General features: G+C 39.4%; 1 protein-coding gene across 4 annotated transcripts in view; it reads left to right on the forward strand.

Annotated features, from left to right (window-relative positions):
• FHOD3 (formin homology 2 domain containing 3) overlaps positions 1 to 12790 on the forward strand; it is a 386114-nt gene that overhangs the window by 34651 nt on the left and 338673 nt on the right. For all 4 annotated transcript variants that reach the window (XM_082288796.1, XM_082288793.1, XM_082288794.1 and 1 more), the window contains exon 2: positions 6900 to 7006. In XM_082288796.1, the coding sequence (XP_082144922.1) occupies positions 6900 to 7006 (107 nt within the window). The remainder of the gene's footprint in view (positions 1 to 6899; positions 7007 to 12790) is intronic.

Consider the following 12790-nt stretch of genomic DNA (forward strand, 5'->3'; position numbering starts at 1 on the left):
CCATTTAGAGAGATCTGTTCAAAATACGTTCTTCTGAATGGATTCTCAGGGCAGGGAGTTGGAGGTGAGAAAAGAGCATTTCTCATGATTGTTTGAAAAAATACAACTCTGTGGTGTTTGAATAAACAGGGGAGAGGAGAATGGCTTGTGGGTCTGCTGTGTCTTTTTGAAAAGACAGGAGGGTGTATCCGCCATTTCCCCCCACTTAACCTCTGCCAACCTACTGCTGCCATGGGACAGAGACATTAAACCCAAGGAAAGCCCACTTTGGATGTATACTAATCTATCAAAGCCTTCGGGAGGAAGAGAAAGCAGATTTGTAGGAGTTTCTCTTGGCACAGTAAAATGTGTGTTGCCTTTGCATTGAATTATGTACCCAGTGGGCTTCTTGAGTGAGGAGACTGGTGTGTGCGTGGAGCCTTGCAAGGGTGCGTGAGGAGGAGCATGCGGCAGTCCTCAGTGCGTGGACATGGCAGTTGCTCTGTTCTTCTCTCCTCACATGCCTCACCCTTGGTTTCTTGGTATTTCTCTTGGATTGTAAGAAGCTAAAGGCAGTAGATGAAAACAATGATTGAATTCACTTTTTTTTTTTTTTTTTTTTTAAATTTACTGTTGTTTCTCTTACTTCAGTTAGTTTCTGGAAGTGGCAGCAGTCATTTATTGGCATCAGCTAACTGGCTGATCATCACCTTTTCGTGCTGCTCTTCTTTTTTCCTCTGCTGTTCTTTGCTCCTTTTGGTGATGTACTTCAACTGTGAAATTCAAAGAAAATATGAGCTTTCCTGTTGCACGGCAACAAGGATTTCTTTATGAAGAAAAATGGATGCTACCTCTTTCTGTTGGTCAGTGCTTGAGAAGAAAAATCATCACCGGTGTACTACTATTGATCTATTTGGAGTCTTCTTAAGCTTGATAGTCTTGTAATATGAATTATTTTGGCCCCACAGGTTGAGGGACTAGCCACTACTAGCCAGATTTGGTTACTTGAGACAGAAGATGACAAACTGAGCTTCTGCCCTATGTTGTTAATTTACTGGTAGTTTATAAGGAGCACTTGCATGAGTGGGTTGCTTAGCTTTCTCCAACCTGTATGTATTCACTTTGCAGATGGGTGTGTTGCTACTGAGGGCTCTCTGTGTGCTGGTGAGGTGGGAGTGACCCTTGAGTCAGGGCCAGGATCAAGCTCTGCAGCTCTGACCTTGTTGTGCTTGTTCCTGGTTATAATTGAAGCCAGGACACCCGTATCCTTTTGTGTGGTACAATTTCACTCTGTAATGGGCAAAATGGCAAAAGGTGAAGGAATAGGAAGCTCTGCTTTTAAATATTCTCATATTTAAACTTTTTATCAAATGTTTGTTTGCTTTTGCATACTGAATTGTGTTCAATTTCTCTAAGTGAAACTTTAACAAGTGTAGATATAAATATATAACAGTCTAAATATTGTTTGTAACCTTATGGTCTTGTAATGTACTTCCTCATCAGCTGTTTTGGATGTGTCTGAACATGTCTGTCAAATTCAGGCAATTGTTACTTTTTTTTAAAACTGCAGGGAAAAATATTTAAAATGCATGCATAATATATATCCATATATATATATGGAACTGTTGGGATGGTGGTGTTTAGGTTTGTGTTCATGGTGCTTTCACGGTTTTCCATTTGTGCCAGTTTTGGTTGCAGCAAAAGTACTGTAGTAGTGTATGGGCGGTGTGGATCAGTTACCGCTGTGTGGATACCAGCTACGATCTGAAAAAGTTCAAACATCCTTCTGTTCTTCTAGAGCTTTTATTACAGAAAGAGTGGTTTAATTTGGTTGCTCTACTTGCATTTCAGGCTGTTGTACACAAGCATCTGGTTGTCTCACTGTTTCTGGTCAGTTATGGAAAATCCATGAGTAGCTAGTGAGGTCAGTGCTGCTTAAGAAGCTTTTTCCAGGTTCTCATCTTGTCCAAACAGACAGCTATAAATCAGTGAATCAGCACCTAAGCAACTACTACTTCTTGATACTGATCTTGTCATGACAGAGTACAGATCTTAACATTTCAGTATGAAACTGAAGATGATAACTAGCACATCAGTTACATTTTTAATGAGGAAGACCTGCATGAAGACAGCCTTATTCTCATGGCTTCCTTCCCAGTGGATAGGTCTGACTATCTGACTATATCTGACTATCCGCAGCTGGTGATTCTGACTAAAGCACTTTTTTTGTTGACTGTTACATATGTTTTTGTTTCTTCTCTTTTGTGAATGAGACTACTCCTAGGTAGTCCCACTCTTTGTAGAGACGAGAGATTTCAAAAATTTCCATAGGGATTCAAAAATATACCATGGATGTTTTCCAAAGAAACTGTTCATTTGAGAAGATAAGAATGTAATTGAAATGAACACATAGGTTTTTGTATAGCTTTGTGATATCATTTAATGCTTATGCTTTAATCAAAAAACTTAAAATCTTGCAGAAGACTGGTGATGGAGTAACCCTGTGTTTGACTCAGAGAAGTAGCATTGTTTTTGTCCCATTTGATAGTGCGTATTTCTGTTTATGGTTCCATGATACCTGTAGTATTCTTTTAATGTGACTATAGGGAAGTATGGAAAATTGCTGTAAGGCCTACAGGATGAGTTCCATTTGAATGACTTGTATCGACCTTTTGGCTCTTCTTGGCAATACCATAAAGTGCGATGCAAAAAATGATAAACAATTTGAAGGGATGGGTTAGAGATTTTTAGAACAAACAGCTTTTTAAGATTTTGAAAAGGTGTTGGAGAATCTCACCTTTTGGTAGCAGTGTAAATGAATTATGCAGTTTAATAACAACAAAATGCAAACCAGAATTTTGGGACTAGTAAGGAATACTGAACGGTTAAAGAAAATTATGAAGAAAAAGGTTAAATAAATAAAATAATTTCTAAAAAGCTGAATATCAGTCTCATTCATGATGATGTAAAACAGCTCAGTTAAATGTTTTTTGAAAGATTGTTTGTATGAATTCTGCCTTTTGATTTTCCTAAGAGAAGATGGTTTTTAATAAGGATTTCAATATGAATTATGATCAGTGTGAGAAGCATGTAATGAATGAACTAGATGGGGCTATTTGTGACAGTCTCCAGAGAGAGGAGAAGTGATGTGTAGCAGATAAAGTTGGGATTAATGTTGAGCAGAGGGGAGGGACCAACATCCTGAATTGTTACTAATAAGCACTAATGAGAGAACATCAGCTGTCCTTTGTGTTGAAAAATGCATGCAATTTACTAATTAAAAATAATTAATGAAGTGGCTTCTCTTTTTGTATTCTGCCTGTAAAATATGTGTGCAAGTGAAACTTGGAGTCAGAGTAGCAAAGTGATCCTATATAAGGAAGATTTTAAGAGTTGATTGCCTTAATACTTACCTTAACTTTAAAAGTGTTGTTTTGATTGCTTCCATCTTTGTGTGTACACATGAAAGGGAAGAAAAAAACCCCAACTTTTTGGCAAGACTCAGCATTAAGTAGTGGAAATAAAAGATACTACCATTTCTCTCATTACCATAACTCTTATTAACAAATACAGCATGCAATGTACAGTGCCTTAAAGCACAAATGAATACCATGTTCAGCTGAAACTATGAAAATGAGATGAACATAGGTACAATGTACTATTCTTAGTTTTTTTGTCCATGAAGGACTTCCTGTTCCCATAGTACTTTTTGTACACTAAAGTCACAAGATATTAGTAAAGCACAACTTCTTTTCCTTAATTATGCAGTATAAATGGAAATTGTGGGCAAATATCCTAATCTCCATAGAGACAGCACAACATTTATCTAATTAGTAGTTTGCCTTTTGGCATTACTTTGAATAAATTAGCATTTCATTACATACCCTGAACTGCTTCAAAAAAGTTTCCCAGAGTAGTATTTAGTCCTTCTTCTCTAAAGAGTGTATTTTGAATTAGTATAGGTTAATAATATCCTTTATAACTGGAAAGAGACAGAGTAGCAATACTGTTGTATTTTTAATATTAGAGGGTTGCGCTTGCAGGTTCTTTGCTTTCTTTAATCCCCAGGAATCACAGTAAAATCTTATGTCACCTTATTGAATGGCTTACTCCTTCACCAGGGAAAAATCCAAAAAAGAAAAGCAAAAAATCCGGGACAAGTTTGAAAAACAGCTTGACCTCCTCTCTCTACCCTTTTTCCAGAGGCTGAACTTTCCTTTCAAGGTGCAAACAGTACAAAGCATAGTGGTGTGGACTAATCCAAAAGTCACACTCTAGTTATAAACGAGCTTTTCTACATTATTTCCAATGCAGCTAATCCAGAATACACTATTTGTCTTCTTTTATTGTATGTGAATCAGTGGCAGGAAACTGGGTGACTATAGGTATTGACTGCCAGATAAGATGAGCGGCTGCTTATTATGCTTATCCTGAACAGGTCCTGGGAGTCAGAACTTTGATGGGAAATTAAAAGAGGTAATTCATCAAGGATAGATTTTAATTGATTTTCTTTCTAAGTGTTAAAAAGAGCAGAAAGAAAAATGCATGGATGTGATAAAGGGTGGTAATTTCCTTTCCTTGAGTCACTGGCTGTTTCACACCCCTGCTTACCCCTTCAGAGAGTCACTGGCTGCCACCTGTGGCAGAAGATTGGCATGAAGTATGGTGTTAGATACTCGACTCTTCTCAAAGTGGCCTTTGCAGCAGGGATGTATGTGTGGTTACACCAACATTGCCCTGGTTGCTTTTTGGTAGACAGAGGCATGCAATGAACCTGTCAGTTTGTTTTTGCGAAATCCAGAGAAATGAAATGTCTTCATTTTGGGTTCTTTGATCATGACACTCGGCCTGCCGTCAGGAGACAGGGTACGTGTGTCTTGGAGGGGAAAAGGGACTTCACACAGGAGTTAGCAGGTCTCACTCACTGAGAGAGCTTTAAACAAGATTTGAAGGGGTGAGGGGATAAAATCATGATCACTGAAGACAGACCTGGAGGCACAAGGCCACTGTTTGAGAGACAGTGTGTTAGTGAGGTCCTTTGGTCTCCTGTCTCGTTAGTGGAAAGGGGTGGAGATCCATGCAGCGCCAAGGGTTATTGATGTGCTAGAAACTGCAGAAGCACCTGCGAATGCTCATGCAGGAATTGGAGCTTCTTCCCCTGAAAAGGCAGCAGGATTGATCACCCAAATGAAATGCATCTACACATATGCATGCAGCATAGGCAGCAAACAGGAGGAACTGGAACCCATTGTGCAGCAGGAAAACTATGACATAGGGGGTTGGAGGTAGGTGATGTTTAAGGTCCCTTCCAACCAAACCATGCTATGATTCTATGACAAGAGGAAATGGCCTCAAGTTGATCCTGCAGAGGTTTGGATTGGATATTAGGAAAAATTTCTTCACTGAAAGGGTGTCCAGGTGTTGGAACAGGCTCCCCAGGGAAGTGGTGGAATCACCATCCCTGCAGTGTTCAAAAGGCATGTGGATGTGGCATGGAGGAACATGCTTTGGTGGTTAACATGGTGGCGCTGGGTTAACAGTGAGACTTGGTGATCACAGAGGTCTTTTCCAGCCTTAATGATTCTCTGTTCTGTTTGGCTGTCAGACTGGATTTTGTGTCTAGTAGCACAACATGTCTGGAGCTTACAATGTTTGTGAACTTGGGACCAGTCACAAAAGGACCCCCAGTGCAGTACTGCACATGAAGGTCCCAGAAGTGTGTTAAACTGGACTCACTGATGTCTTTTTTTATGCATCTGGGCTGGATTCTTTGAGCAGATGGTCACTTACCTCCCTAGTGGTGAGTCAGGACAACCCTGTACATTCACCTGCCCCTTGGTAAATGTTGTCTTGTTCCCCTGCCCTGGGAAGGCTTTTTTACTCATTCTTTGTTATTTGACACTGAGTTATGTCATGGTGAGAGAAGAGCTCATGTTCCTTTCTAGCTCTTCTCCCAGCTTCTTTAGTTATCCCTCTCGATCCAGTAATTATTTTGTATTCCTGGTCAATGGGTTAGCCAGAGTTTTGGAATGATTCTTCCTAGATCTTCTACTGTGATGAGCACCCTGCAAATAAAACCCCAGAAAATTTCTTTTCTAACTTTCATCAAATCTGGCTCTTTGTAACAACAGCTGGAACAATTATTGGAAAACTTGAAGATGAGAGAATACAGGAGAGAAAAAAAGATAGTTTATTAATTGTTACCTCCCTCCCTCTTAAGCATCATTGCAGGCAGGTTTCTGCACTCAGGTCTGGTCCTTGGTTACCTCAGTACCTTTGTAGGAAGCTGGCATAGGTTTCCAGTCCTCCCCCACCCAGTGCCCAGGAATGTTCCCCTGCACCCTCCGGGGCCAGTTAGTGCCTGGTCCTAAAAGCAGAATACCAGAAAAATCTGTGACTTGGTTGACTGTTCTCGTCCTCACTGCAGGACCCCAATGCTTGTCTGCCATGTTTTGCATTGTCCCTTGGCTGTATCTGTCCTCATAGGAGCTATTCAGTAGCTCACAAAACAGCTCCTTCTTCCTTCTATCTTCATCCAGAGGCTCAGAAACTCTACTTATGACTGTACTGTAAGAATGGAGAACAGTCATTTATATCCTAGATACACGTTGAAATTAACTTCTCTTTCTGTATTGCATTTTAAAGGCACTGTGCTAAACCCCTCTCATCTTCTTCTCTCTGTTCAAATAAATTTCTGGTTTTTAGTTGTGTTGATACTCTTGTGAGCAAGTATGGTCTAGGGAACATGGATCTGGGATTGCATAAATTGCCAAACAGTACTCTTTTTTCTTATCTGCTCCCAACATAAAGTTTGTTTTAGGGAGATGTTGTCTGGGGATCTGGAAAATGGGAAGGCAACGTCAGAGGTATGTTAGAGAGAATGACTGCTCTAATCTAACACTCTGAATTTTGTTCTACAGCTTGATGACTGCACCCTGCAATTGTCTCATAATGGTACCTATCTGGATCTAGAATCCACCCTAGCAGAACAAAGAGATGAATTAGAAGGCTTCCAGGAGGATGCTGGGTAAGTAAAGGTTTACTAAACATTTTTAAACAAGCATGTGGTTAACTTCATATGTTCAGGTCAGCATAAGAACAGAAAAGATAAGAATCTTTCCTTTGTATGCCCGTATGTCTGCCCCTTTGTATGATTAAGAGTTTTATGACTTCTCTCTCTATGTTCACTCTTACAGTTTCTTTAAAAGATGATGACATACTGTAAAGAAATCTATGAATATGAATATCTTGATTAGTCTAATAAGATTTTATAGTTCTTTGAAACTTGATAAATGAGGATGCTTTGTTCGGAGAACACTGAGATCTTTCTCATGATAATAGTCATGTAGAGGCTTATATTGGGATGATGTTCCTCAAGTTATAAACTCAATTTATTTTGCCTTGATATTTAAGTTCTCCATTTATATTTTTGAAGTAAAGACCTTTAATGATTTCTTTTTTTACTCCTGGAATTGATTAAGCCAGCCCAAGGGATGGAGGTGTATGTTGTTTTTTGAATATTCTCCTCTCTTGCTTTTTTTCTCTTACTCAGTTCTTGCTGGCACACATGGATTGCTATGACACAGCTTTCCACAGTCATTTCTTAAGAGAACTGAAAGTGAAAGCAGAAGTTAGCATCAGTGTGTGTTTGTGTCAATGCACATAGACAACTTCCTTTTGGAAGAAATTTCCTTTTCTGGACCTTTCAGGCAATTGTCTTAGTTAAGATGTAAAATGAACAGAAAGACTAGATCTATTTTTGTCTTTCTGGTTACTATACTGGCCTGGATAGTTGTGATTATTTTATGGGTGCGTTTTGGCATGGACTTCACATGTGAGAAATGCAGCTGTGTCAGAAGGAAATTCATAGAATCACAGAACATGCTGAGTTGGAAGAGACACATCAGGATCATCGAGTCCAACTCCTGCCCCTGCGCAGGACACCCCAAGAGTCACACCATGTGCCTGAGAGCAGTGTCCAAACGCTTCTGGAACTCTGTCAGGTTGGTGCTGTGACCATGCCCTGGGGAGCCTGTACCAGTGCCCAAACACCCTCTGGGTGAAGAACTTCTACCTAATAATTAACTGAATTTTGAATTGGTCAGAGTTTGTTAACAGTAGGAGATGCAGCCCTTGTGCTTATACTCCTTCTCCACTTTTTCTGATCGCTGTCTTGCCTTTGATGAATATGTCTTACAAATTTAAACTCTTCCTCTGAAGATGATTTTATGTGGAGAAGAATTTTAAATAATATGTTCTAGATACTCACGTGTGTGCATTTGTGTATGTCTTATTCACACATACGGATTTGGGGCGTGTTTTGCAACCATTGCAAGATAAAAACTGTTCTATTAGAAACCATTTAAAAGAGAGATCTTCAATAGACAGAGTAGCCAATACAAGCTGAACTGAGCCTCCTTTCCTATGCAATAGGAGTGTTGAGTGTAGAAGCTGATATGGTCTTCAGTTTTATGCAGAGGTGATAAAAATCACTGCAAAGAACAGCAAGTTCCTATTTCCAGGTAATTTTATGATGAGTTGAAAACAAGTAATATGAAGGAAAATTTTTTTGTTTTTGTAGCAATATGTTTTGAGTTTGTCACTTTTTTTCCCTTCCATTGGTGTCTCAATGATAATTTTGGTAATTTTAACTTTGCTAGTTTTGATACCCCACAGTAGCAATTTGGCACTGCCAAGCAATTTGGCAAGTGAGAGACCACTTGGTGCTTTTCCTGCCAGACTTTGCTCTTGAAATGGCAATATCCACCTTGTTTTATTTTCATGCTCCTTTTGGGCATGTAAAATCAATGATACGAATTGTTCCTGAAATATGATTCTAATTTTCTCAGTGGTGGCTGTCCTAGGAAAAAAAACAAACCAAAAAACGTGGAACTGCTGCTCCATGGAACTGGAGTTTTGTACTGGCGAGGATTCAGATGGATTTCTGCATCTTATTTTTGTCCATGTTTTGTGAGAGAATAGAATATAAACAAGAACAACCAGAACTTTGGAAGTGTGTGGGATAAGCTCCTCTGTAGGACTTAGCATTGTTACTTCAGGGTAAATGCAACTTACGTGATGTTATTCAGAAAAACTGAATATTCTACACATAGGGTATCAAATGCAGTCAGTAATGCTGTCCTCAGTCCTGTCTTCCTAGCAACTTAAACTCCAGTTTTGCATCTTGGAGTCCTGAGACCAAAGCACTGAGCTGGAGTGCTCCTGAGCTGGAGCTTCTGGCTGCAGACCTTGGGAGCTTAGCAGCAGCCCGCTGTCTGGGAGGGACTGCCTGCAGAAACCATTTAGTCTCTCTCTTTTTCTGTCTGGGTCATTTCAAGGTCCTGCTCTTAATCTTCAAAGCTTTTAATTTTCTGAGATTAGGCTACCTCAGGACCTGCCTTTCTGCCATGCCAAAGCTGCTGTGCTCATCAGGGTCACTGAAGCTTGAGTGAACTTGATTCACTGAACTCTGAGTGAAAGCTTTAGTAGGTGGATATTTTTAAAATTTTAGAACATCAGCTGTGGAAACTCCTATTCAAAGTGACTAGAATGTCCTGTAATCTGGTTGTTTTCAGCATCTTTTTGCCAAAAGTTCCTGTTCGTCCCGGGAAAGATGATGAAGATTTTTTTTTTTTTTTTTTTTTAAACACTGTTGAAAGGAGATTTGTAAATAAAACAAAACAAGTAGAAAGCAAAGTCTTGAAATTTTTGATTGTTTTGAGAGGCTGTAGGAATTTGTTTTCTCTCTGAGGGATTGGATGAGCATAGTGGAAAACATGAAGGACTTTTTTCAAGAGGAAAGAAGAGAATGGTGGCAGTTGCTGGAGGTTTATAATGTGTATCTGTAAATAACCTGTATAAGAAACATATGTACTTGTGCAATTTCAAATGAATGCTCTTCTGTTACTGAATGTGGTAGTTGCTGTCCACTCCAGCAGAATCAAAACTTTTGTCTAGGGAAGGAGAAAAGCCAACACGTGTCCTTGTACTCTGGAGGGCTTACTGAGCAAAACATGTATGGGGATTGGACTGCTTTCCTGTCTACACAATTTTACCTGCTGCCATTTGCACCCTTGGGAATAGCTGTGGGATTCAGGAGAATCAGATTGCTTTTGAATGGGGGCTGGTTTTGGAAGAGCCAGGATGAACATCTGGCCAAGTAATGAGGCTGGTCCTGCAGAAGGTGTTGCAGCCAGCAAAAGGGTCAGTAGGAGCATGTAGGAAAATGACATTTCTTTTCAAGTCTGGAATGTGTTCATGGCTCACTTGCTTGTTCGGTTGCTTAGCTGTTTTGGTTTTTTTCTCTTGCTTCCGACACAAATTACTTAGTGGATGCTTAATTGTGTAGGGTGGTGATGTGGAGGTTTTTTAGGTGGGCTGGCTGCTTTAAGGTGTCAGTGACAGGTGAAGCTCCTTTCCTTGGCTTCCTTGAGATTTCACAGAGCAAGCAAGAATTGTCAAGCAGCTGATCTGTTTAAATTACCATATAATTGCTCAAGCTCTCTTTATGGATGTATCTTAACAGGCCTTCATGGTAGCCCACAAGGTAACACAATCCTAAAATGCAGAGCATGAGTTTCTTTAGACATTATGCTGTGAGAAATTAAAATTTCTTCAGGGAATATGTTTTCAAGACTTTTGTTCAGCAGGGATTGTTTTAAAGTACTTCTGACAAATGGCTTCAGCGCTAATGTTTCTGCATTCCTTCTAGACACCCTATCTCAAGACATTTTGTCTGGGTGAGCCCCATGACAGACCTTTTCCCTCTTGACGGTGCTGTTCATTCTGGGCTTGATTCGGAATCTGTTGGAGGCAATGGAGTCTGGCAGGGATCTCTGCCATTCTTTTCCTGCTTATGTACTGTATTTTTTCCCACTTAGACTTTGCAAATAGCACAATTGTGAGAATGAAAACTTTCTGTCACTTGTTTACATAAGGAAGTTGGGGATGCATTTGAAAGTTAATTTAGTTTTTGTCTTACAAAAATGTTGTGGGTCATTTCTTACAGCAGTACTGAAAACTAGTAGATTCTATGCTGATTTTGTATGAGTTTAAACAGAATGTATTTGTGTTTGTTCACAGGTGGAAAATGCTCTCAACTTCTGATAGCTTTCTCTCTGTGTTTTGTCTTGATGTCATTTCTGTGTTTCTCTGTTCCAACAACAAGAAAAATAAGGGAAGTGCCAGTGAAATATTGTCATTGTGTTGCTCCAAACAGGAGATTGTGACTGCTTATTGACATTATTTATTCATGTTGTGAAGAATATATTAGTCCACCCAAATATTTTGCTTTCTGTGACATTTAGCTATTAGGTCTGATGAAATGCTGAATCTGAAAAATGTAATTGATGGTCACAATAAAAAGCATGCAACAAAGCAAGAAAAGACCCCAACAAAAACACAAGAAAAACAGCTCCCTAGAAACATTAAACCAAAAAACCTGGGCTGAGAGATTATGGTAATTTTTGGAAGGTGTAAGAATTTCTACAGGGTAGCGGTATTCCAGTCTAAAATGTATCAGATTGAGATGTTGAACCACATTTTGAAGTGGATGTTTAGCTAAAACCTTACTCTTGCAGAATAAATGGTCATACAGATTAAGATGTCACATTCCTAAAGAAATAATTGGTTTTTATGGATGAGTAAGTTGATGCTGTTCTTAATTACCTCACAAAGATTGAGTGCAATAACTATTACTACCTATATTTTCAAAACTTTATGCGGCTTTTGAGCTTCATAATCCTGTTACAATGTCTTTGTTTATATGTAAAAAAATAATTAGGTAAAATATTGAAATTAATCTTTAGGTGGAACTGTAGTAATTCATTTTCATAGTTATCATGCAATAACCATTGACAGCAAAATGAAATAAAATTACTGGTCCCATATGGTTTCCCTGTACAGAAAATTGGCAAGTCATCTCTGAGCATTCCTGCTTCCACAGCATGTAATCAAAATAATTACACAAATGTGCATGTATTTTGTAGGCCTGACAAATGAGACATGCGACTCTGAGGGATGTGCTCTGAAGGCAGGATGGAGGCAATTAACAGTTGAAAGTTCCACCATGGAAATTATTCACCAGTTGAGGATTTCTTGTCAGTGGATCTCCTTGACACAGTATCTTGTGAAGAAATGATTGTCAAATTAAGGTTCCTACTAATAGTAAAATGCTGCTACTTTTTTAGTTAAAATATGAATACTGATTTGTGAATATAAAATGTGTTTAGAAAACAAGCATCTGCAAAATAATAGCAAACTTGAATAAATTTTACTGCAGGCCATGGCTTGTTTTCTTACATAGTTTCAGCTTTAAAGCTGGCTTGATGGTGCAGAAGTAAATCTCTCCTGCATATACTGAGGTCAGAGACTGCAAGCCACTTTGATTGCACCAAAAGACACAAAATGCAAGGTCGAAGTGAGCTTTTGGAAAGAACCTGTGGTGCCCTGTTTTGGTGTGTGCTGTTTAGGAGGGACCTGGAGTGTGACAGTAAGCACAGAAATTACAGCAATCACAATTTATTGTGTGTAGTAGAATTCTGGGGATGTCAGAGGAGGATGCAGTCTGTGCACCTTACAGCTTCATTCCAGTCTACATGGAGAACCTTTGGCCAAGTAGCCTACAAAAGAAAAGTTGCAATACTGGATAAGAGTGAACTTTCACCGATGTGCCAAACATGTCCTTCAAAGGGAAGCAGAGCTGGTTTTGCTCTTCTCCAAATGCCCCAGTCTTGGAAACTGTACTGCACTCCTTTCAGCTGAGAAGGAGCCAGCATCCAAAGTAGTGGCTCCCTTGGCTTGGACAAGGAGT

This window comes from Coloeus monedula, assembly GCF_965178545.1.
Source record: "Coloeus monedula genome assembly, chromosome: 1".
Taxonomy (NCBI): domain Eukaryota; kingdom Metazoa; phylum Chordata; class Aves; order Passeriformes; family Corvidae; genus Coloeus; species Coloeus monedula.